Source organism: Hakea prostrata, unplaced genomic scaffold (assembly GCF_041222555.1).
Source record: "Hakea prostrata isolate BN-2017 unplaced genomic scaffold, UWA_Hpros_2 contig_8, whole genome shotgun sequence".
NCBI lineage: Eukaryota > Viridiplantae > Streptophyta > Magnoliopsida > Proteales > Proteaceae > Hakea > Hakea prostrata.
In genome coordinates this window covers 343,711-368,612 of record NW_028291127.1, presented here as the reverse complement: position 1 = coordinate 368,612, position 24,902 = coordinate 343,711, and the positions used below count along the sequence as shown (strand labels likewise).

Below are 24,902 nucleotides of genomic sequence, written 5' to 3'. Positions count from 1 at the left end.
CTTGCGAGATTCTTAAAAGATGATCCTCCTATTGATGGGAAGGATGATTCAAATGCTCAAACGATTGAATCTTGGAAACAATTTGATTTCCTATGTCGGAACTATGTTCTGAACGGCTTGACTGATGCACTGTATAGTGTGTATAGTCCTAAGGGTTCTGCCAAGGAACTTTGGGAGTCCTTAGACCATAAGTATAGATCCGAGGATGCTTGGTGCTAAAAAGTTTCTTGTGGGTCGGTTCTTGAATTTCAAGATGATAGACTCAAAGACTGTGATGAGTCAAGTTCAAGAACTCCAAAAGATCATTCATGAAATTCATGCTGAGGGAATGACCATGAGTGAGTCTTTCCAAGTAGTTGCAATAATTAAGAGGCTGCAATCTTTGTAGAAAGACTTCAAGAAATATTGGAAGCACAAAAATAAAAAGATGATTTTATTCTCTATTGATATATGTGCAAGTGTATTTACTTGTATGTTGCATTATGCATATATGACATAGGGTTGTGTTGGAAGAATTTTCTTGTTTATTACATTTTGTTGTAATCATATGAGGTTGCATGTTGCAAATTCATCAAGTGTATTTAGACTATGTGGATTAAGGAAATCCATAGTTGGCCATGAAAAGGGTCGTAAGAAATGAATGATGTAGCATAATTCATGCAATCTAATTCATTAGTGTTGTATGCATGGTGCTTATGACTTACATATGGAGCACATACCAAATATATAAGGTTATAAAACTTTATATATGTTAAACCCGAATTGTGGGGGGTTATGTGAACTTTCATGGAAAAAAAGAAAAGATTTGAGATCACGGCAGTCATGTGATAGATGACTTCTTTATCAGTTTATAATTGAAAGTAATGGATCTCGTAAAAATCCTTCAAACTAGAAGGTGGTAACCAAATTCATGATAGAATTTGAGTTTGTAGCCTTGGATAAATGTATGGCAAAGAGGCCAAACGGCAATGAAACTTCTAAGAAGATATTCCCGAGTTGGGTATATATGAGGTTATTTTTAAGGCATTCTAGTGGTTAATATTTGGTCCATTGAATTGTTATGGACTTATTTTATGGATGGTCATCCGGTTTAAACCACTACGATATTCTCAACTTGACCGCACCCATCCGTATGTATTAGTTGCTTAAAATACATTATTGATCATGATGGGTTTGCGAGGTGCAAGTTAAAGTTGTTTATACTATGAGAGATGTGAAGAATAGTCTCTTAATGGTTAGTGCACTTAAAATCTGTGGAGTCCATCCATGGACAGAATATGTTGATGCTCCATTAGTAGTAACTTGACAATTATGAAAGTGTATGCGCATACCTACAGACTGCCTCTATTTATAAGTTTTATCGGCAATGTGGTTTTGCAAAATTGTTTTATCTATAGTAAAACTTATCTATTTTCATCTCGGATTTTTGCAAAACCAGTCTTGTTTTGTTATGGCAGTTCTGTATTTTGAGTTCCTAATTAGTTTGGAACTTTTGGTAATTGTCAAGGCAAGCTAGAAAGAAAGCTACAAGGCTTGCTAGAAGGCAAGTTAGAAAGCAAGCTAGATGGCGAGCATCTCGTGTAGGAATGGATTGTATAGCTGATCAGCTTCATACTAGAGATTTATATATCTCGAAGTTACACGGGCAATTGAAATTTGTTTTGATTTCTAGCATCTCTTATGCCTGCTATATGTATAGCTAAGCTTCTATTGAGAGAATGCAGAATGTGATGTATAACAGTGAGTCAAGACTCATATGTCGTTGACATAATACTGTTGGCTAATTGATCCTGAATGAAGTCATGACATATGACTGTGTAAGGTCAAAAGAAAAAGGATTGCAAATCCGATGACCAAAGGTTGAATTGAGATCAAGTTAAACAAACATCAAGAGGAATGGGACTCAAGCCCATTAATGAATAGGTTGATTACAGTGGAAACCTAACCTAGTTGACTGGAGATCCCAAGATCTAGGTTCAATAGGATAACTAAACTGTAATGAACGAGTGAGATCACTGTGGGGGTTCATCCTCTACCCATTCCTAAGATGAAAACAGTGATACCCGTATGGAATAGGTTAAGCTTATGCTTTTAATGATTCTTACGCATTGGACAAACGTTGGATCTGAGCGGAGTAATGCGGGTTACTCTTAAGTAAGAAATCACCTATATGAGAGAGAAGAGGGGCCGCTTCAAAAGAGAATTGTGAGGGCTCAATTCTCTAGAAACTCTTGCAGAACCAGGACGATGTCCACGGCCAAAACGGACATAACCATGAGAACTGTAATTGTGTCAGGGGAATGCTTGTGTGGAGTATATCATCATTTACACAAATGGCAGAACAGTTCAAGGACATCGCGTCTACTGATCAGCTAGTAAAGTAAATATACTTTCACAAGGGAAGGTTCAAAGGCAAAACCTACCTATCCTATGCAGGCTTTCACCGTAGAATTCTATCACCTTGTCGGTCGTTGTTTATTTTGTTTTTCGTCGTCTTTTTCATTCATGTGGGGGATTGTTGGAATATGCTCTTTGAGCATGAGTGAATGTGAATGAAAATCATTCATATGGAGAGTTTGTGGATATATGTGCATAGAATACCAATGGACTATTTGGTGATTCATTGCACTAAGAGAGAGGTCATGAATGAAGGGTTATGGGAATACCTATGGACTATTGGGTGTTTCATCTCCCAAGGAGAATGGAGGGTTTTGGGGACTCTTGATTTCCAAGAAACTTCTCGTTTCTAGCTTGGTTATTAATAAAGCTTTTCATTTCCATAACTTAATTCATTTAGTTTGGGGAATAATGACTATGGCTTTTCATCTTTCAAGCTAGTGAAAGAGACATAGAATTCCTCTATAAATAGGGATTCCCCCTTGGTGAAGATAGGTTGTTGTGTTGTGTTTTTCTTTTATGATTTAAGAAGAATGCTAAGTGTGTTTTAAGGGTCTTCCTAAAACCGATTTGTGAGTATTGTCAATGGTTTGAGTTTGGCTTCGAGTTTGGTTTCGTGTTTGAATCGTGTGGTGATAGAAGGAAGGCACATGTCAAGTTCGTAGTTGCGATATACTTTGTGCTAAGTACATCGTTGTTCGTCGTTGTATCCTGGGAGACAGACGTCCGTTGAATCCTTAAGCACACTGTGGAGGGGACGAATCTGTTTTAAGGAAAGCGTTTGACGCGCCTTGACGGTTTTCCTTTACTCTTCTTTTTCGGTTCAAGTTCTGTCTTTCCGGATCTTCTCTTAATTCTTTGATTCCACTTATTATATTATCAATTTTGGCTAACAAGATTTCCTGATTCGAGTGAAAGCTAGACTTACCAAATTAAGTTGTATTGCTTAAATAAATATCCAATATTTGAAATATTTGATGTTTAAATCTCAAACATTCTTTTTACTCACAAAAACAAGATTTTATTCACTGAACCATGAAAAGAGCACGGTATCTAAATTACAAAGATCAAACAACCAAGAAGTGAAACTAGATCAAGAGGTCTTATACACACAAGACAGCACCCTATTTGCTAATGAGTCAGCTACACTACTAATATCCATTAGAATGTAAGACATAATGAAAAGCAAAAGATGTATTTCAACTTCACAAAGTCTTGAACCATATGGAAGGTCTCTACTGGTGGTCCCGGACCCTAAGCTCTACTGACGAGGCAAGATCTTTTATGGTCTAATTCGACTAGAAGCTCTTCAATATCATCAACAATGCCTAGTGGCATATGAGCTCTGATTGCAAGAGGATGTCCTTGTAAAATTGATGATGAGAAAGAAAATCTGAAATGGCCTGAATAAAATTTCCTTGATGGTCCTTGATCAGACTCCCAGGCATCTGAGTTATAAGTTTATAATCACCAGGAAAGGGTGGGTGAGGATACCAAAATAATTCTGGTTGCTGAGTAGGAAAGAAGTTGTTGCCAACAAAAGAAGGTAGAGGAAGAAGGCAGATCACTTAAGATCACACTGTTGGATCCTAAAAGATCCAGGTGTTGCCTTCAGAGAGCCGTGTGCAAAATACCCGCGCAACAAAAAAAGAAATTCATAATTTAATTTCCGTAATCTTCTTCTATGGATACCAGCACCACAAACGAGAAGGACATTATTTTTTGTTCTGTAAAAATCTCCTTCAACTACCAAAAGAAAGCTTATTCTCTTTTCTCTGTTTGATACTGTCATATGTCAAGTTAACGTCACTACACAAATTAGAGAATTTGTTCCGAAGAACCTTTCAGTGCTTTTATTATCAAATGGTCTACAGATTCCAAATTTGTTGGTTGGCACTAAACATCACTGGTGCTTAAGTTTAGTTGTAGAATTATCATCCGTCACATACGGTATGGAGAGATCAACTAGCATATGTCAGCACAAGTTGAGGATGAAGAACCAACTTTGAGCCAACTTGTATCTGTATTCATACGGATTCCAGTTTAGTTGCATTCACACAATCAATTAAGTTGTTCCAAGAATAGATTCACAACAAACTTGTAAGAGTACATAACTTAAATGGTTGGATCTCTAAATCTAATTATATAGAGATAATATAACCTGGGTGAGTCTGTGCTCTACAGTTACAGTAAAGCTAGAGATATGGCCACTGGTCTGCACATAGTGATGCTTCCATGGTCAGCCTTTGGCCATTTGATCCCATTTCTTCATCTAGCCATTGCCTTGGCGAAAGCTGGTATCCAAGTCTCCTTCCTCTCTACTCCCAAAAACATCCAAAGACTCCTTAAACTACCCTTAACTCTAGGAACTACAATTAATTTTGTGGAGCTTCCCTTCCCCCTTGTTGAAGATGGAAGTCACTTACTTGAAAACATGGAGGCCACTGTTGATCTTCCCACAGGGGACTTACTTCCTCACTTCATTGCTGTTTATGATCTCCTCCGTCAGCCTTTCAAGCAATTCATAGCTAATGAATTGCCAGATTGGGTAATCCAAGACTTTGTACCACATTGGGCAGTTGAGGTAGCTCAAGAGTTTGGGTTGCAAGTTATCTGTTTCTCTGCCTTGAGTGCCGCAGCCATGGCCTTTGCCGGGCCACCAGAGTATATGACTGGCGATGCATTCAAAAGAGTTCGTCCATCACCTGAGAGTCTCATAGTTAGACCAAACTGGATTACATTCGCATCATCAGTCACTCTACGACAAGATGAGGCAAACAGTTACTATGCTGCCCTTCATAGGGGGAGCAATATTTGTGAAAGGGTAGCTGCAGTGCTTCAGGGATGTAAGGCCTTTGCTATACGTAGTAGTAAAGACTTTGAAGGAGAGTACATAGAAGTACTTGAGAATATTTACAGGAAACCAGTGATTACTGTTGGATTGCTTCCACCAATAGTAATGCCATCAGTGGAAAGAAAGTTGGAAGGTGAAGAGTTGTGGTGTAGAACACTTCAATGGCTCAATGGGCAAAAACCAAAGTCAGTTGTGTTTGTTGGGTTTGGAAGTGAAAGCAAATTAAGCAAAGTACAAGTGGATGAGATAGATTATGGACTAGAGCTCTCTAATCTGCCATTTCTATGGACACTAAGGAAGCCTCACTGGGCAACAGAGGGTGTTGACATTCTACCAGATGGTTTCATTAATAGGATAGCTGATCACGGGGTGATCTATGTGGGATGGGCTCCACAGTTGCAAATTCTAGCCCACCCTTCCATTGGGGGTTCTTTGTTTCATGCTGGTTGGGGTTCAATCATAGAGACACTCCAATATGTTGATCGGCTGGTTGTGTTGCCGTTGATCAATGATCAAGGACTAAATGCAAAGCTATTGGTGGAGAAGGGTTTGGCTATTGAAGTTGATAGAGATGAGGATGGGTCCTTCCATGGGGAAGCCATTGCCATGTCTTTGAGAAAGGCAATGGTCTTTGAGGGAGAGAGTTTGTGCATGAAATCAAGAGAAGTCAGAAGAATTATTGGTGACCAGACAGTCCACCAAGACTACAACATTGGTGGGCTTGTCGCGTACATGAGAAATGGGGTTGTGAAGAAAATTTTGTCCAGTTGATCAAATTTTCCTTTTCGAACTTTGGTCTGGTCGCCCCCCCCCCCCCCCCCCCTCCATTTTCTCTTTTGTGGAAATCAATATCAAGTTACCACTTTAAGTGAATGGATTTCTACTTCAATCCTCTCCTTCTAAAAACTATAAAGGTGATGCATCTCGACTCTTCCCAAACGGGCAAGGCCCACAAAAAAGAATTAGACGTTGGCCGACCAGAGTGGTTGGGAAGCCGCCTCCAATGATCAAGTCTATATAAGCACCACTCAAAAGGCTCTGCAGTGTTGCAATGCTTAGGCAAGAAATCATACAAAGTTGAGAGTGATTCAGTTACCTTGGCGCTACTCAGGGGTAGGGTTTATGTAATGGTTATCTCTTGTCTTTAGCTCGAATCCATATGGCAGGCTTCTCTGTGGATTGTGTTGAGGTATTTGAGTCATACTCATTGTATGTTGAGATACTCAAATTATACCCAACTTATTATTGAGGTATTTGAGTAATACTCAACTTATTTTCTAATATGGACCATCAGATTAGTTATGATCTAACGGTGTAATGGGCTTTAGTAGGAGAGTCCAATTACCAATAGAACTCAATATTTTACTATAAATACTAGCTGGAAGCAGCGGAGTATTCCAATCTAGATACTCAGGGCTTTAAGCAACTTTGTGCTTAAACCCTAACCCTAACAATCTTAAAGCATTATGAATTTCTTTGTGAATTTCAGACTGTGCTTGATGCATCCATATATTGTGCTTGTGTTTGTTTTCATTCTTAGCTCTAGTACTGTGGTTCACCGATGTGAATGTGATGATGAGGTTGTCGAGATCAAGGACTTCGCCTGTGCTGCTGTTGCCTGGACTCAGGAATACGATAGCAACAAGTGTTCGATCTTGGTCTTGCGGTTAGAGCGAAGACGTCGGCTGGTCTATTGCACAATCTGACCGAAGCCTTTTTCTAAGGCATTTGAGGTGTAGAAACCACCTGTCCCAACATGGATTAATTTCCTCTTCTTCAAGTCATGACTTGGCCTTCTATTCTGCTCAAAAGTCTAAGAGAGGAGCTCATGGAAGCGACGGCTCTGGTTCTTATGGCAGTGGAAGAAGCTTTACATCCCAGCTTGAGTTTTATATCCAGGTAACATGTATCACCTAATGGCTGATAATCCGTCGACCTTCAACCTTCTCAAATCGGGGAAGAGAGAGTGGGTCAGGACTCGGCAGTCCCATGGCTAATGTAGCCAAGAACCACGTCACCCTATGGGTAGACCTCTGCAATGACGACGGCGCCGTCGTCGAGTTCTATTGAAAAAAAAAAAAAAGATTTTGCGTCGTGGTCAATCGCTGGTCTCGAAGGCGGCAACATCATTTTTTGTTGAGGACAGAGATCACGGGTTGAAAACATCCACGTAATAAAGGTGCGTCAGTTACAACCTGGTTTTCTTTCTGAAACTTCCAATTATCACGTGAGTTACTAGCTACAACCATTAAATTTATTGTCCTTTTTTGAAACTTCAAATAATGGCGTGAGTTACAAGTCCCAGCCTTTAATTTGGTTTTGTGCTTGTAATTTCATCGTAACTTTTGTACTTAAAATTGTTTTGACAAAACCATGTGCAAAGGTTTGCTAATCTATTACTTTAACAAACCATGTGCACAGCAGCACAGGTTTGTTATAGTAATTCGAACAATTTTGTGAAAATAAATGTGATGAGATGCTCTCCTATTTTTCTCCTTCAGTTTCTTTTATATATCTTTTATATAAAGAAAAATTGGTTATGAAATCTAGAATATGATTTCTCTTAAGTGGCTGGGTTTGCCCCTTCTTGTGGTTTATATGGCATGGTATATAAGATGGGTAACATTTGACCTGTAAGCCATGGAATTTGAAATAGGAGACCCATCTTCTTTGGGTTACTATTTATTTTTACGTTTCTTTTGTTAATAATATAAAAAGAAAGGATTCGATTAAAGTGAACAAAGTGATGGCTTTATCACTGTCGAAATCCAGAAAGAAACTGTCACTTATTCTCTTCTGTCAGTATTTTTTTTAGCTTCTTTTTGAGAAAAAAAAAATAAGGGAGGGGAAGAGAGAAAACACTTGAATGGATATATGCGTCCAATCTAATCTGACCAAGTTAGAGACCTTCATTGGGTCTAAAATCAATGCAAGAAAGTGAAAACAAAATTTGGATGAAAGAATTTAAATTTGTTCTATAGAACACTAATGTGTTTTTTTATTTAGTCTCATGATTCTTGTGTCGTTGATTCCTGGTCTTGTAAATAAAAAGGACATGTCTCTAAGTTTTTTGTTTCATATCAAGAGATTCATATCGGTTTTAAATTTTATGAATTCTGATAGAGTGAATGATATGGACAAAGAGTATTTTATTATACAACATACATGAACAAACTTGAAGGGTATGTCATAAAAGGTTTCAAACATAAAAACTATAACTTAATTTAGCATCTAAATTATGGCACAAAAATTTGACAAAATAAGCAAAGGGCTTTGGGTTTCAAACGAGTAACTCTAATAAATGCCTTTACTATAAGTCTGTGTCGAATAATGTCATAATTATTTGCTTATATGTAGATGATATGTTGATTATTGGTTCTGATCATTCTGTAGTGAGTGACATCAAAGAAACCTTAGCTAAAGAATTTGACATGACGAATCTTGGTGTTGTAGACATCATTCTTGGCATAAAAGTATGTTTTTTTGGGCAGGGAATTATCATTAACCAATCTAGTTGTATTGAAAAACTACTTTCTAGATGGGGATGCAGTGGATGCAAACTAGTAGAGACACCATATGATTATAACAACATGTATTGAAAGATGGTAACATTTCTCACTCAACCATTTCGAGTTTGGCTCTGGGGAAAACGATTTTCTAGGGTTTTCAAAGGTGCTAGGACTTGATTCAAGGCTTCAACCATTCTTGAAAGTCTCACTTGATCATCAACACAAGTAAGTTCTCCTTCTCTTTCTCTTTTCTTGAAATTCCATTCACCATTGATGTGTTCTTCATTAAAACTAAATAATACTTGTTGCTAATGGTTAGAATCATGCATGTAAGTGATTATGAACATGTTTCCATAATTTTTCAAGTAAGTCTAAGCTCCAAACACAAGATTGCATTCATTTTGGTTACCAAAACACTATTCATTTCACAAAAACCCAACTTTACAAAAACTTGTCTCATTTTCAAACCAAAATGAATTTTAACATTAAATAAATTTCTACAATACTGAATTTACTATGGGGAAGGTGTTCCCACTCTCCATTCGGTCAAATTCCAATTTTTCAAAAATCACAAATGCAAGCCAAAAGAGGGATTTTCTCTCTCCTACTTGCTGAATTCTCACTTTGAATATGCCAAAAAGATGGATTTTCACCAAATGAAGTATTCTAGCATGTTTGTACAGGTCTTATGCATATGTTAGAATAATCGAATCAAAATTTTACCAAGATCGAAATTTTCTGAAAATTTACGAAAATGCCCTTCATCTAACAATCATACACTGGGACTAATCCAAATGAGTTTCTTTCTTTGTTTCAATAGATTCACTATGCCTAGAGGAGGGCGACGGGTGGATAGAGGTCGAGGACTTGTTCCCCGGTCAGAGGTTACGGACGAGGAGCATTTTACTACTCCTACGGCTGAGTTTTTATATGAGCACTATTTCCATGATATTCTGATCGAGCATGGGCGGTTGGTTGATGTGGATGATTTAGAGGTGTTTCGCATTCAAGAGAGATTGGAGGCTATGGATTGGCTTCACTTATACACCACAGCACAACCAGTCTATCCAGTTCTTGTCAGGTACTTCTATAGTAACCTGACTTACCATATAGAGGATGATCCACGGGATGGTTCTAGGATTGTCATGGATTCTATGGTCGGAGGCAGGGAGATCAGTTTCACTAATAGGACACTGGCTCGCATCTTAGATGTCCCGATTGTACGAGATTCCCATTGGTGGATTCCTTCCGATACAGACATCATTGAGGTTCTTCTTCCCTACGAGGTATACGAGGTATGCATGACTCTATGGGATGACATTAACTGCTATATGCCCCGGTGTGGTACCACGATGCGTCCTTCAACTTGGGTTATCGCTCGCATCATCGGGCAAAACATCCTTCCGAAGGCTGGGCGCCATAGCAAGGTTTCGGTGATGGAGGCACTGGTTATCTATAGCATGTATACTAGAGTGCAGATCGATTTAGCATACATCATGCAAAATGTTATGATTGATTGGATTGAGTTTCCTGGGGATAGGAACTTGGCTTTTGGTTGACTCTTGACTCGTATTTTTGAGCACTTTGATGTGGACTTGGAGCATACACCCATGATGTAGGGGCGAGACTTAGGTGAGAACATTGGCTTATGGTTGATCAGGAAGATGGGGCTCCATGATGCCGTCAGATCAGAGGATGAGGATGACATCAATGATGCATCAGGGGATGATGACTCAAAGGATGATAGTACTGATGATGATGATGATGGTGATGATGGTGACGACGATGATGAGCATGGTGAGGATGATGATCAGGGTCATGATGAGGCTCCGAGACATCAGGAGGTTCCCACTCCACGATTCACTGAGGTCGAAGGTCCATCTCACACGACTTTTGAGGCTCTAGATGTGGCTTCTCATCAGTCATCGATTTACTCTATACTTGAGAGGATCGAGGCTCGACAGGGAGGGATGGAACTACACATGTGCACCCTTGGTGAGAGGTTTGCACTACTAGAGGAGGAGTTCAGATCTAGGAGGGATCAGACAAATCGCCGGAGTCGATCACCTATATAGACAGTACTAGGAATTTTCTTTTATGCTATCTTGGATGTATTTCTTTTTCAGACTTGTAAAATTCTGCTATGAGATTAATGAAGTTCAGTTATTTTTTTTATATTATTGTATCTTATTCATGAATCAAATTATGCTTCAATATTTCGGTTTCTAATCAAGTTATCTATTATTCACTTCTAAGAGCACTTGAGTCACTTTTGGGTCTGTGACTCAAAATGTTCCGTCACCGTTTCTGTGGTCGGGGTTCCACTTGATCTTGGGCTCTGATACCAATCTGTCACATCCACCCAGCCGGTACCCCATTTGGAATACTCGGGAATGTGATCCACAGTCCAAGGATCAAGATTCATAAGTCCATGCCTCCCACATACACAATGACATAATCATGAACAATAATAATCAAGGTAAAATACAACTAATACTAAGTATCATGAATAAGGTAAGATTAAATAAATCAGAGTGCGGAAAATAGATAATATCAAAGTGTGAACATAATCATAAAGGTGAGAGAAGGTGTGATAACCACCCTCTCAAAGCGGCGGAAAGAAGTGTGATAAAGTTAGTTACATGTCCAAGTATCTAAAAGATAAATCCAAACAAGTTAATTACAGGTCCAAATACTCCATAAAGACACCAGGGAAATGGGGCACTAAGCTAGGGTTTCTTCTACTCTAATAATAATCTCCTCAATGGTACGGATGAAGAAAACCCAGCTCTGCCGCTCCCGCACAACCGTGGGGCTAACCCTAGTCCGAATAGTAATCCTCCTCGGCACCAACACTTGGATCTTCACAGTTGCCACTACCCGAAGGGTAGTATGCGGAATCATAGTCCGTCTCGAAGGGGGTGCCATCATAATCTTCGGTACTTGTAGGATAATCTAAAAACATTTGTACAAAAGGAATGAGTTCGAAGAACTCAGCAAGGTAGTTATTCCATAATTAGAAATCATACACATACATAACATAACATAATGCAATGTGATATGGAACATATGATGCAAATATGATTCTAACTCTATAAATGCTAGTCTCTAGGGTAGACATGCTTTAAGTCATAGCACCATACTTCTCCGGGTTGTCAGTCACTCCCCCTCAATCATACAAGATATCTTGGGTCTGCCAGGGGAATATCAGTAAAGTCATCTAAAAAACCATGGTAAGGGGATCGGTCACCGCTCTCTCACATCACCATTTGGTATAAGTATTGGCGCATGTCATGGTAAAGCCTAGCCCAATGCAAGTCATCTACTCAGTAGGTCAAGTCAGATCCAGATACGTCCATTCCTCGCCCCCGGCGATCCTTTCCGGTATCCTTCATACTAGAGTCGGCGTAATCCTGGATTACGGACTCATCAACCCTATTGATCATCCACAAATAGTAAACGGGAAGCTCTCACGTCCTCTCACGGGTTGGTTACCGGTCTTGAGCGCCCGTGAGCCCAGGTCTAGCTACCAATAAATGGCCCCTCTCGGGTATCCGTAGCATGGTTTATGTCCCCTACCGGATTGGTTACCGGCCTAGAGCGCCCATCCAACCATACACTACCACGAGTCATTCGGTCTCAATACCCTTCCAATTCGGGTCTGACACGACAAGGATAAACCTAGCCACCCAACTAGACAGTCCTATGTATGTCATCCAATAACCCGGGAGAGTGTCAATAGGCACCATCGGAGAACATCCCATACTATTCCCTCCGATGCCTAAGGACAGAAGTGTCAATAGGACACTCCACAATCCCAAGTTATACGTAGGCAATCACATATTCAAGTTCATCATCTTTCATGCATCCAATACATCTTATCATAAAAGTTAAATCATGATATTGAAATGAACCATCATAGGCACAAGTAATCAAGAATAATAATTTGACATTGACAAGAGAATATGAATTGTAATATTACTGTCCTAACACATGGATATCAGCCTTATAGTAATTAAAAGCAATCAAGAGATTCTATTCTTTAAGTATGAACACAAATCAAAAGTTGATGATCTATATGTTTATGGAGATAACCATCCTTACCTTGGGTTGAATTGATGATGAATTGAGAATACCAAGAAATAGTCCAAAAGAATTGTTAAGACCCTAAACAAACATTAATAATAAGTTAGAGAAGAAATTGGGAAGATCAGATTCTAATTGGATCAAAACTGGCCAAGGTTGCTGTCAGCAACAACTTTGGTCGATGGTCCTTGGTCGATGGTATCGACCAAAATGATTGACCAAAATTCTCTTCGGGACAGAATAGTGAATTTTGGGGGTTTTCATCCGAAATTGGTTTTTCGGTGTTCGGATCAATCTGAAACTTGGAGGAATGCTTAACAACAGTAGTAGGACACTATCTTTAACTGGTAAGAGCTTAAAATTGATAGATGTTATGAGGAGAAGAAGGATTAATGTAGCTTGCATCCAAGAGACTAGATGGAGGGGTAAAAAAGCCAGAGAGTTGGAGGACTTTAAACTTTGGTATACTAGGGATAAAACAAATAAAAATGGAGTGGATATAATAGTGGATGAAGATTTAAAAAATGATGTGGTGGATGTTAAAAGAGTGGGTGATAGGATTATTGCTATCAAGCTTGTAATGGAGAAAGAGTTCATAAATATAATTTGTGCATATGCACCTCAAGTAGGATTAGATGAAAGTCTAAAGCTAGAATTTTGGGAAAATATGGATGGATTAATACAAGGAATTCGTCAAGGAGAAAAGATTATCATAGGAGGTGATTTAAATGGACATATTGGAAAAGATAATAGAGGATATGAGAGTGTTCATGGAGGATATGGTTTTGGAGAAAAGAATGAGGAGGGGATTTCAATTTTGGATTTTGCTACTGCTTTTGATCTATCTATTATAAATACTTACTTCAAAAAAAGAGATGAACATTTAATTACTTTCAAAAGTGGACAGCATAGAAGCCAAATAGATTTCTTCCTAACTAGAACGACTGATAGATTGTTGTGCAAGGATTGCAAGGTGATACCGGGGGAAAGCTTAATTGCATAACATAGACTTGTGGTCTTGGATATGTGCTTAGTCCCAAGAACACATAAAAGGTCCAAGGTAAACTATCCCAGAATAAGATGGTGGAATTTGAAAGGAGAGTACTCTAAATCCTTTGTTAATGAAGTAGTCAAACAAGGAAAATGGGATTTTAAAGGGGATATCAATGCAATGTGGAATGAGATGGCTATGTGTATTAAGAAGGTGGCTAAAGATGTTCTAGGTGAATCAAAAGGAAAGATCCATTCTTATAGAGAGACGTGGTGGTGGGATAGTAAGGTTCAAGCTACCATTAGGAATAAAAAGCTAGTTTTAAGACATGGCAAAGAACTAAGGATGTTGAGGATCTTCAAAGGTATAGGTTGGATAGAAATGAAGCTAAGAAAATTGCGGGAAAAGCAAGGGAAAGGAAGTATGAAGAGTTATACAATAAGTTGGGCACAAAGGAAGGGGAAAAATCTATTTATAAGATAGCTAAGATGAGGGATAGGAAGAGTAGAGATCTTGACCATGTTAGATGTATTAAAAATGGAGATGGTAAAGTATTAGTTTGTGAGGAGGATATTAAGAAAAGATGGGAAACCTATTTCTCTAGTTTACTAAATGAGCATTCTTCAAGCACTTATGTTTCGGACGATTACACTTTTCACCAAGGCACCAAGGTCCAAACTTATATACGTAGAATTTCGATGTCCGAAGTAAAAGAAGCTTTAAGGAGGATGAAACTCGGCAAGACACAAGGTCCTGATGAAATCCCAATTGAAGTATGGAAGAGCTTAGGAACCCATGGACTAGTTTGGTTGACTAAGTTGTTTAATAAGATTATGAGCACAGGAAAAATGCCAGATGATTGGAGGAGAACTGTTGTGGTCCCAATTTACAAAAATAAAGGAGATATTCAAAGTTGTAATAACTATAGGGGCATTAAATTGATGAGCCATAAGATGAAATTATGAGAGAGAATAATTGAAACCCGTTTGAGACACTTAACTACAATTACGGAGAACCAATTTGGGTTTATGCCGGGAAGATCTACAACGGAGGCTATTTACTTAATTAGGAGACTTATGGAAAGGTATAGAGAATGTAGGAAAGATCTTCATATGGTATTTATTGACCTAGAAAAAGCTTATGATAGAGTCCCTAGAGCGTTAATTTGGCAAGTACTAGAGAAAAGAAGTGTTGCAAGTAAATATATAGATATAATTAAGGATATGTATGATGGTTCGGTGACTAGTGTTAGAATAGTGGGGGGGGTCAAAGTAATGAATTCCCGATAACAGTTGGGCTATATCAAGGGTCAACTTTAAGCCCATATCTATTTGCACTGGTAATGGATGAATTAACCAAAGACATTCAAGATGAGGTCCCCCTGGTGTATGCTTTTTGCGGATGATATTGTGTTGATTGATGAGACCCAAGTGGGGATTAATACCAAATTAGAATCATGGAGATTAGCTTTGGAATCAAAAGGCTTTAAACTTAGTAGATCGAAGACAGAATATTTAGTTTGTAACTTTAGTCATGATCGGGCAGATGATGAGGTGGTGATACTTGACGATAAAGAGATTCCTCAGAGTGATTGTTTTAGGTACTTAGGTTCAATCATAAGTAAAAGAGGTGATTTAGAAGATGAGGTTTCCCAAAGAATTAAAATAGGGTGGATGAAGTGGAGAGGTGCGCCGGGGACTTATGTGATTGGCGTATTCCATTAAAGCTTAAAGGAAAATTTTATAGGACCGTTGTTCGACCAGCTATGATGTACGGTGCAGAGTGTTGGGCTGTTAAAAAGAATTATATAGATAAACTCAGTGTAGCAGAAATGAGGATGCTAAGATGGATGAGTGGCAAAACTAGGATGGATAAGATAAGAAATGATCATATTAGAGTTGGTATGGGAGTTGCTCCTATAAGTGATAAGCTTAGAGAAAGTTGTTTGAGGTGGCACGGCCACGTCAACAGAGACCTATAAATGCTCATGTACGGAGAAGTGATATAATCCATATTGAAGGAACTAGAAGAGCTAGGGGTAGACCTAAGATAACCTTAGGAGAAGTGGTGAGAAAGGATATCTATAGCTTAGGCCTTGTATCTAGCATGGCCTCGAACAGAACTGATTGGAGGGCAAGAATCCATGTAGCTAACCCCATTTAGTTGGGACAAGGCTTATTGTTGTTGTTGTTGTTGTTGTTGTAGAGATTTCAAATCTATGGAGTCATAATTTATAAAATTAAATGTTTGGTTGTGGAATGAAATCTGTAAATTCATCCTAAAAAACTATTTGATCGACGTGATTTTTGTGAATGTGCAAATGTATAGCTTTTTTGAAATCTCTGGATTTCACCCCTTACCCATAAATCTACAGATTCACGGTTTTAGTGTAAAAAGGTGAATCTCTAGATTTCATGAATCTAGAGATTTTTACAACCAAACAAGTATAATTCTCAAAAATGTGAATTTGTAGATTTATGGGTATGAGATGAAATCTAGAGATTTCACCCCTGCTATAAAAGCGTTAAACATTTGAACCATAACTCCATAAATGTTTTTTTCATGATGAATCTACATATTTTATTTCAAAGGTTCAGGTTAACCAAACAATTAATTTATGAACCATGATTCCATTTATTTGAAATCTCTAGATTTTTTTAGGGTCTGTTTGGTTACATGAATCCAGAGATTTCAAATCTCTGGATTCATGAATCTGAGAATTATACATGTTTGGTTGTAAAAATCTCTAGATTCATGAAATCTAGAGATTCACCTTTTTACACTTAAAACGTGAATCTGTAGATTTATGGGTAAGGGGTGAAATCCAGAGATTTCAAAAAAGCTTACATTTGCACATTCACAAAAATCACGTCAATCAAATAGTTTTTTAGGGTGAATTTACAGATTTCATTCCACAACCAAACATTTAATTTTATAAATTATGACTCCATAGATTTGAAATCTCTAGATATTTGAAATCTCCAGACTCATGTAACCAAACAGGCCATTTTAATCTCTAGACTCAAGTAACCAAACAGTCCCTTAAGTGGGTTAATCCTCACCTACAAGGAAGGTTGATAAATATGCAAAGTTGATGTGGTGATAAGGATATTTACTTGTATTTCTATTTGTACCAATTCCTTGTAATCATCCTATTTATCCATGATCCACTCTTCTCCTATAAGATGAGAAACTCATTAGACCAACAAAGTATATATTGAATTATCCTCTTCTGTGGATGTTAGTTCTAAAGAACCAAACCATGTTATCCTTTTATGTGCTATCCTTCTCAATCTCAACAACCTAGGCATGGTCCAATTGTCCTTCCTTTTCTCTTTGAAGGGACTAAGCTTGGATAATATTCTTGTACAAGGACATCTGAGACACTCTAGGAACCAACAACACGGCACACACCACGAGACCCATAGTAGAGTGAACTTCATTCTCAAGATAGTGAACTCTATATGGTTGATTACCAAAAATTCTCTAATGTCCTTGTACAAAGACATGATCCAAACTCAGATATCCTTTGCTAAGATTAGTTTTGGCTTCCATAGTTGGTATCATTTATTCCAGTGTACTATTTATTTCGTAGTTATTGGTTGCATATCTGCATTAATTGCTTATAGGTGAAAAAATTCTTTCACCTGACATCGATATATATATTCGAGGATCTTCATCCTAGTCATGTAAAATTGAATGCTTCACAAGGATTTGTCCAATTCAACTAACATTTGACACAAAATTGATACAGCACTAGGCTTTTTAGGAGATGGGTAAATAAGTAGCTAATCTAGCTAGGAAGAAAAAATTTTGAAATGCCAAATTTCAACATGTCATCCATTCAGAAGCTTATCATTTTCCATCTTAGTTCACCTTTAAGAAAGTTCACTTCAGTGATGAGATACAAAAGAAAAAACATCAACTATCTCAATGTTTTTTTTTGGGTTATCATTAAACCAATTGAAGGATTGGGGCCCAGGAGCTCAGAGGATGGGTGGGGGAGGGGGAAGGTGTAGACGAACAGAAGTTGAAACCCAAGACTTTCATTGGTCTTACTGTCTTTGTCTTTATATAGGAGGCTGCAACAACCGTTATACCAGAAATACGTCCACTCAATTATCTCCATCTTGAGGTTGCTGGGACTGAGGAGTAACATCTAAGAGACCATCCCCTACAGCCTTTGCTCCCCACAAGGATACTGTCTCCACTGCCTTGGCAAGTACTTTAGGGACACGCACCTTTCCTTCAAGCATTTTAGCCTTTTCTGCTTTATCTGCTTTCAGCTCAAAGGCTTTCCTGCTAAAAATCCTTGCAAGAGTAAGGTATCGTTGGATCTCTTCATCATACACCTTTAACTTTGCTCTCTCCAGTTCTCTCCTCTTCTTCACCTCAAGAAGAATCTCAGCCGCATCAATATTGGAGGCTACTTCTTCTACACGTTCCTTCAACCAATCCACCTCCCACCCACTCTGTTCAGCGTCCATCACCTCAGCTTGCCACTTCTTCACCATCTTGCGGTCCAAGTTATTGTAGCCAACTGTGTTCATCTCAAGGATAACTTTGCAGATAAGAGAGTAAATCGCTGAACGAAACTGTATTGATTGAAGGGAGCAGTTGATCCCAATGTCACCATATCTATCCCAGATGGACATAGCAGTGTCCATAAGGGCAGGAGCCACTTTGTAGGGCATCGTATCAGATGGAGTACCTCCTGTAGTTCTTGATGTATCTTCCGTATCATCTAAGATCTTCAACTCAATGAAACGACTATCTTTTCTACGTACTGAAGGAAGTGAAGATGATCGATGTGGGGTTGCTTGCTGAGGACCATTTTGATGATCAATCCCTTGTTGAACGAGAGATAAGGATGAGGTTTGGGTCACCTGTTTCTCCCCTGATATAACTGCAAGGATAGATATATAAAATTGAGATACTAGTTCCATCATGTATTGGCCTGATATGCTTTTGGCGAGCCTCTTACGTAGAGGCCGTAAAACTAAGAAAATTTGGGGTTGAACCTACACCCTTTCATACCTTCGCCCCCCCCTTCCCCAATCTCCCCCATTCCCATCCCTTGAGCCTATTGGCCCCAGTCCTTGTGACTGGTTTGTTGATGACCGGAAAAAAAAATAATTCAGTTAATTATAGTTGATCATGAGTTATACAACTAACCATTCTCCTTGGGCTTGAGCTTCTCTTGATCTTGTACTTTTTCACTTCTATTGTTGAAATCCCTTGAGGGAATGAGTGGTGCTTGTTCCATCTGCTCATTATCTTTACTTGATGAGTCTTCGACGGCATGCCGTCCTCCCGGCGGGTCTGGCAATTCCATCAATCTTCACAGTGGTGGATAAAGCAATTCTGCCTGTTATCTCAGAACCTAATGAACATACATCTGTGAGAATAATTCATCAGGGTTATGGTAAACAGAAAAGGAAGACCTAGCTAAGATCCTTAAACTATATAACATACTTACCCTCACCAAATTGAGCTGCTAGATTATATTTGCGCTCTGCAATGAAATGCTACTATAAATATGCAATCATGGAGTTGATAGTTTCATTAATATCCACCAAAAGTCAAGCCCGAACTTCATGAAAAAAGTGGGAAAAGAAGAGTCAAACGAAGACATTTGAGGCAGAACTGATCTAGGGAAATTATATAGTTTAATTCTTCCTCATGAAATGTACACATATCGGCCTTTATCTCTAACATTGTCTTATTTTAATTATTTATTTTCTAAGTTCAAATAACCAAATAAGAGATATACAATATTATATAATTTGATTTAAACATACATAAAGACATGCTCTTAGTTGGTTAAAAAGTCCCAAGCATGCTGATGCAAGTCTTCATGAAAAATGACTTTTTCTTGCAAGTTAAATGTTCTAGTAATGTTGTATAATGCACTTTTAAGTTTATTTTTATTTAAAATCACTATTACTTTCCAAAACAATTATGTAAGGAAGTTGGTATGTATTCAAACTGATATATATTATATATATTGGGGATGGGGCTATTATATATGCTACTAGGGAGAGCTGAATCCTAGCCTTCTCAATAAGAGGTGTTAGTCATTGCCAACTGAGCCAACCTTTGATGGTAATTTTTGACTTTATAATGCATGAATGAAGTGGTTAGCGATCATCACTAGGAATGGTAATGAATTAACACCTTGATCTCTTTTAAGAAAATGAAAAATAAAATGCTTTTTGCAATGCTCAAGTTAAGGTAAAATCTATATGTACGTTAAGGTTGTAAATTCATAATATGCATTGTTTAATGAAATCAAACCATGTTGCTTTTACCCAACCATAATGTACCGAATAATTTGGTTCACTATTAGTATGATTTGATAAATGATATAGTATGTAATGGTATGGACAAAATGATACACATGGTTTTGTATTGAATAAGTATGGTACCTTGAAGGTATGACATACGATAATGATATAAGGTGTAAACTTATTCGATACCATTTCATACTCAATTGATACTCTTAACGTACCCCATTCCAAACAATACCTTAGAATTTACCAAAAAAAAAAACAATACCTTAGAATGCCTTTTTAATTGTTTATCAACAAAAGTGTTATAAAAAATTAATTGATGGAATTGTTCAAGATTAAATTAATGTTTAATGTTTTTAGTCCATATAATGTAATCATATAACCTTCCCTGCGACAAGGTCGAGTTGGCCATGCTTTTTAAAATCCCAACTTAGCATTGTCTTGACCTTGATACTAAACCTAACCACTAAAATTTTGTAATTATTCCGTATTTTATTATATGCATATTATCGTAAGTATGTTTTAGGGTGGTAATGTTGGGTTGGATTGCGTAGAGCTCTAGATTGGGTCAAATCAGGCTAGACCTTAGGTTAGGTCAATTACACAACCTTGATCCCACGGTTCCCACCCCTACCATAATCCGCCTTCAAGATCAGAATTTTAAACTCATAATTTCTCAGATAATTAGGGTCAAACTAGCACTTCTAGATAAAAGATTCTTGAGATCCAATTCCACCCAAGAAAGGATTTCTACTTTCTAATAAAACAAAGAAAAGAGGGGAAAATATCATCCTAAAGATAAAAGTCTAGAGGAGTTCAGTATATTAAATAGATATCCATATCAGTCTGAAAACTTGCCACCAACACACAAGATCTATAGTAGCTATTTCTTTATGAAAAAGAAGAAGAAAAATAGAAGATATTGCCAAATATGTTTACCCCCCAAAAAGAAGTAATTAAATAAGAATATATAGCCATATATATAGAGTTGGGATCATCTCCCTTTTAGTCCCTTGAGGATAGTCTATGATACCATTCCCCACTTTCTCCACCAAATGAGCTGGTGAGACCCCTCTGAGTGTTTGATGGTGGGATGTGACGCAAGGAAGGTGGAACCGGACGAAGGTGTTACACTACTCTCAAGAGACGCAGAACCAGACTTGTAACGTATGATTTTTTTTGCTATGTTTCTTGGATATTCTTCGGATAAAAGCTAGGTAGCATCATTCTTTGTCACATCCCCCAGCTGGTACCTTATCTGAAATACCCGAAGGTGTGATCCACAGCCCCGAAGATCAAGTCTTAGACAATCATCCTCCCACACCACACAATAGTACAATCATGAGCAAGAATCAATCAATATATAAATGTAATTAAAAAATAAACTCAAAAGTAAGGATCTCAGAAGGATCTCAAAACAAATATTAGAGTGCGGAAGTGATGTCAAATAATCAGAGTAATATTGTGCGGAAGAATAATCAAATCTAAGGTATACATTTGAAAGAATAAATATCCCAGATAAGGGGTCAAGGCATCCCTCTCGAACTATCACCATGGCTGGGGTTTAAGTCACCACTCTCACACCACACCATTGGTATGAGTACTAGTGTGTGTCAGGGTTAAGCCTAACTCAATGCAAATCATCTACTTAGTCACATCATACTAGGTCTAGATATCTCTCCTCATGCTTCTCGCCTTCTTGGTTCAGTATCCTTTCATATCTAGAGTCAACATCTCCTTCTCGGACTACGCCTTCCCTTAACCCTATTGGTCATCCACATATAGTGGGTGAGAAGCTCTCATGTCCCCTCATGCTTCTCACATTCTTGGGCGCCCATGAGCCCAAGACTATTTATATGCAACCCTACCAATGAATGGTCCCCACAGCAATGTTGCGTGTCCCCTCATGCTTCTCGCATTCTTGGGTGCCCACCAACCAGCGCTGCCACGGGGCAATGGCATCAATACCCCGCCAATAGGGTGATGATATAATGGGGTTTCTAACCAAACTCAACTAGACTTCCTAGTCATGACATCCAATCATCATGAAAAGTGCCAAGGAGCATCAGAAGTGTGAAATCCCGCACAAACCCTAATCCAGAAATCTATGTTGTAGGTCCGAAGAAGGTAAAAGACAGTTGTGGACCCTCTCTGTTGAACCCATTGGCTCTGACCTAGAACCAATGGAGATTGATAGTGAAGATCCCATTATGGAAACCTTGTTTGACTTTGAAAGAAAATGTAGCCTGAATGATAATGGACTTGGGAAGTGGACTCTGAGAACAGTGTTGACACCTTCAGAAGGTCCTATGAAGTCAGGTAAGACCCTTTTTTAAGTTGTTTGGTGACCCAAGTGGTGGATTTGGCTTTCGGGAACCATAATTCAGCATTTTGACCTAAGGCATTGCCTTGGTCGATTGCTTTGGTCACCACAAGCGACTAAAGCTTGCTAGGGACAGAATTGTCTATTTTGCGAAAACTGTGTTTTTGAAGCCCTATATATTCAAACTTCGATCTAATTCATACCACTTTGCCTCTTAGCTCTGGAGAACGTGAGAACAACTCTAGAGCTTCCTCCTCAAGCCCAAGGTTGATTCCAAGCATCCAAGTGAAGTTCCTCCATTGACTCTTCTTCTATAAGGTTAGTATTCGATTCTATTCTCTATTGATCTATTCTCTCTGCTATTTCTACTCTTTGCTTTGATTGTGAGGAAGGTCTTACCCTTCTATAATGACCTAATCTCTAATCCTCATAGTCTTAGAGTTAATTCCCATTCCCTCTACTCTTTCAATAGACAATACGGTGTGATTTCGATGTTTAACCTAGCAAGAAGACCATGATCTATTCTGATTGGATTTATTTGATTATAATCTATGTTAGATATATTCCTAAGTTGTTTTCTAAGCATGATCTATTGTTTTCTTATCTCTATAATGAATCCTCATTCATTCTAGTCTTTCCGTGAGAATCCGTGGATCACGCCTATTAGGTTATTTATTAGATTTATATTCCAAAGACCATGTTTGATGTTTATATCTTCATAGATAGTCTTAGTATATTATTTTATAATTTTTCGTATTAATTTCAGAGTGTTCAGACTTCAAACGAAAGTTTCCGACCAATTTTGGAGTTTTTTGTCCGTACACTGATGCTTTGGTCGTCTACTTTGGTCCTACCAAAGGCCAAGCAACCAAAGGGAGCCTATACAGCAAGTTTTGCTTGTTTTGTCTTCGTTTCGTCTCTGATCTTTAGGGTTTGTTCCTTATACTCTCTACATGTTTGTTTAGGGTTGTTTTGTTGATTTTGGACTTGCCCTTTGATCTCTTTCTTGAAGATTATGAAATTGAATATAAGGTGAGTACGTACACTCACAATTAAAATTGTTATTTTCCTTATATTGTAGAACCTATATGGATGTGTTAGCTACTGTTTTAGAACCTTTTTTATATTGTTATACTTCTATAATTACAGTAAGCTATTCATGACATGATTTACATACTTGTATTGAATGTGAATGATGGGATTGTGAGTTGGATTCTATTAAGATATTTATGGAATCATGATGTGTTGTGATTGCCTAAGTGTGGTTGTGGATTGGGGAATGCCCTTTTAGCATTTTTGTCATTGGACACTAGTGCAGGTGGTATGGAACACTTTCATATGTTGCCCTTTGGCGCTTTCCCCAACTACTGGATGACATACTTAGGATTGGTCTAGAAGAGTTTGGCTAGGGAAACCCTATCATACCTAACCCTATTGGAAGGGGTATTGAGACAGAGTGACCCGTGGCAGCATGGGGATTTCTCAAGATCGGTAACCAACCGGTGAAAGGACGTAAATCACATTGTGAGGGACATTCATTGGTAGGGTCACAAATAATAAGTGTTCACATCCACCCAGCCGGTACCCTATCTGGCATACCCGAGAATGTGATCCACAGTCCAAGGATCAAGCATCGAGGGACCATGCCTCCCACATACACGATAACACAATCATGAACAATGATAATCAAGGTAAAAGCAATAAATAATAGATATCATGAATAAGATAAGATCAAATAATCAGAGTGCGGAAATAAATGATACCAAGTGTATAAGTGTAATCATAAGAATGAGAAAATGAGTGAAAGTCACTCTCTCACTGGCAGCGGAAAAGTAGTAAAAATCAAGTCAAGTTACAATCCCATGTTTAAAGAGTAACTCAAAGAAAGTTAATTACATATCCCAAATGTTTAACAAAAATCCAGGGCAATGGCGCACTAAGATAGGGTTTCTTCTATCTTGATGATTATCTCTTCAGAAGTGTGGACGAAGAAAGCCCAGCACGGTCGCTCCCTCACTATAGTAGGGCTAACCCTGGTACGTAGAGTAATCCTCTTCGACACCATAACTCTGATCTTCACCGTAGCTACCACTCGGAGGGTAGTATGAGGGATCAAAGTCCATCTCGTAGAGTGTGCCATCAGAGTCTTCAATAGCTGCGAAAAAATCTAATAACATTTGCAAAAAAGGAATGAGTTCAAAAGAACTCAGCAAGGCAGTTATTCCATAATTCATAATCATATAAGTACAAATCATAACATAATGCAATGTGATATGAAACATATGATGCAAATATGATTCTAACTCTATGAATGCTAGTCTCAATGGTAGACATGCTTTAAGCCATAGCCCCATACTTCTTTAGGTAGGTCTCAGTCAATCAATACCGGGGGGAATTGGGTCCTGCATCCCTCTTGGACAAATCCATGGTTGGGGTTTCGGTCACCGCT

The 24,902-nt window shown here is 38.3% G+C and overlaps 1 protein-coding gene and 1 pseudogene across 1 annotated transcript; one reads left to right on the top strand and one right to left on the bottom strand.

Annotated features, from left to right (window-relative positions):
- The first annotated feature begins 4,597 nt into the window (after positions 1–4,597).
- LOC148999426 (UDP-glycosyltransferase 91A1 pseudogene) lies at positions 4,598–6,022 on the top strand (annotated as a pseudogene).
- Positions 6,023–17,952: 11,930 nt separating this feature from the next.
- Positions 17,953–19,356, bottom strand: LOC148999425 (uncharacterized). The gene is made up of 3 exons (XM_089141155.1): positions 19,317–19,356; positions 19,013–19,220; positions 17,953–18,743 (listed from the first exon to the last, which is right to left on the bottom strand). The coding sequence occupies exons 2-3, from the start codon at positions 19,170–19,172 to the stop codon at positions 17,953–17,955; spliced, it is 951 nt and encodes a 316-aa protein (XP_088997281.1). The 5' UTR covers positions 19,173–19,220; positions 19,317–19,356.
- Positions 19,357–24,902: the final 5,546 nt, after the last annotated feature.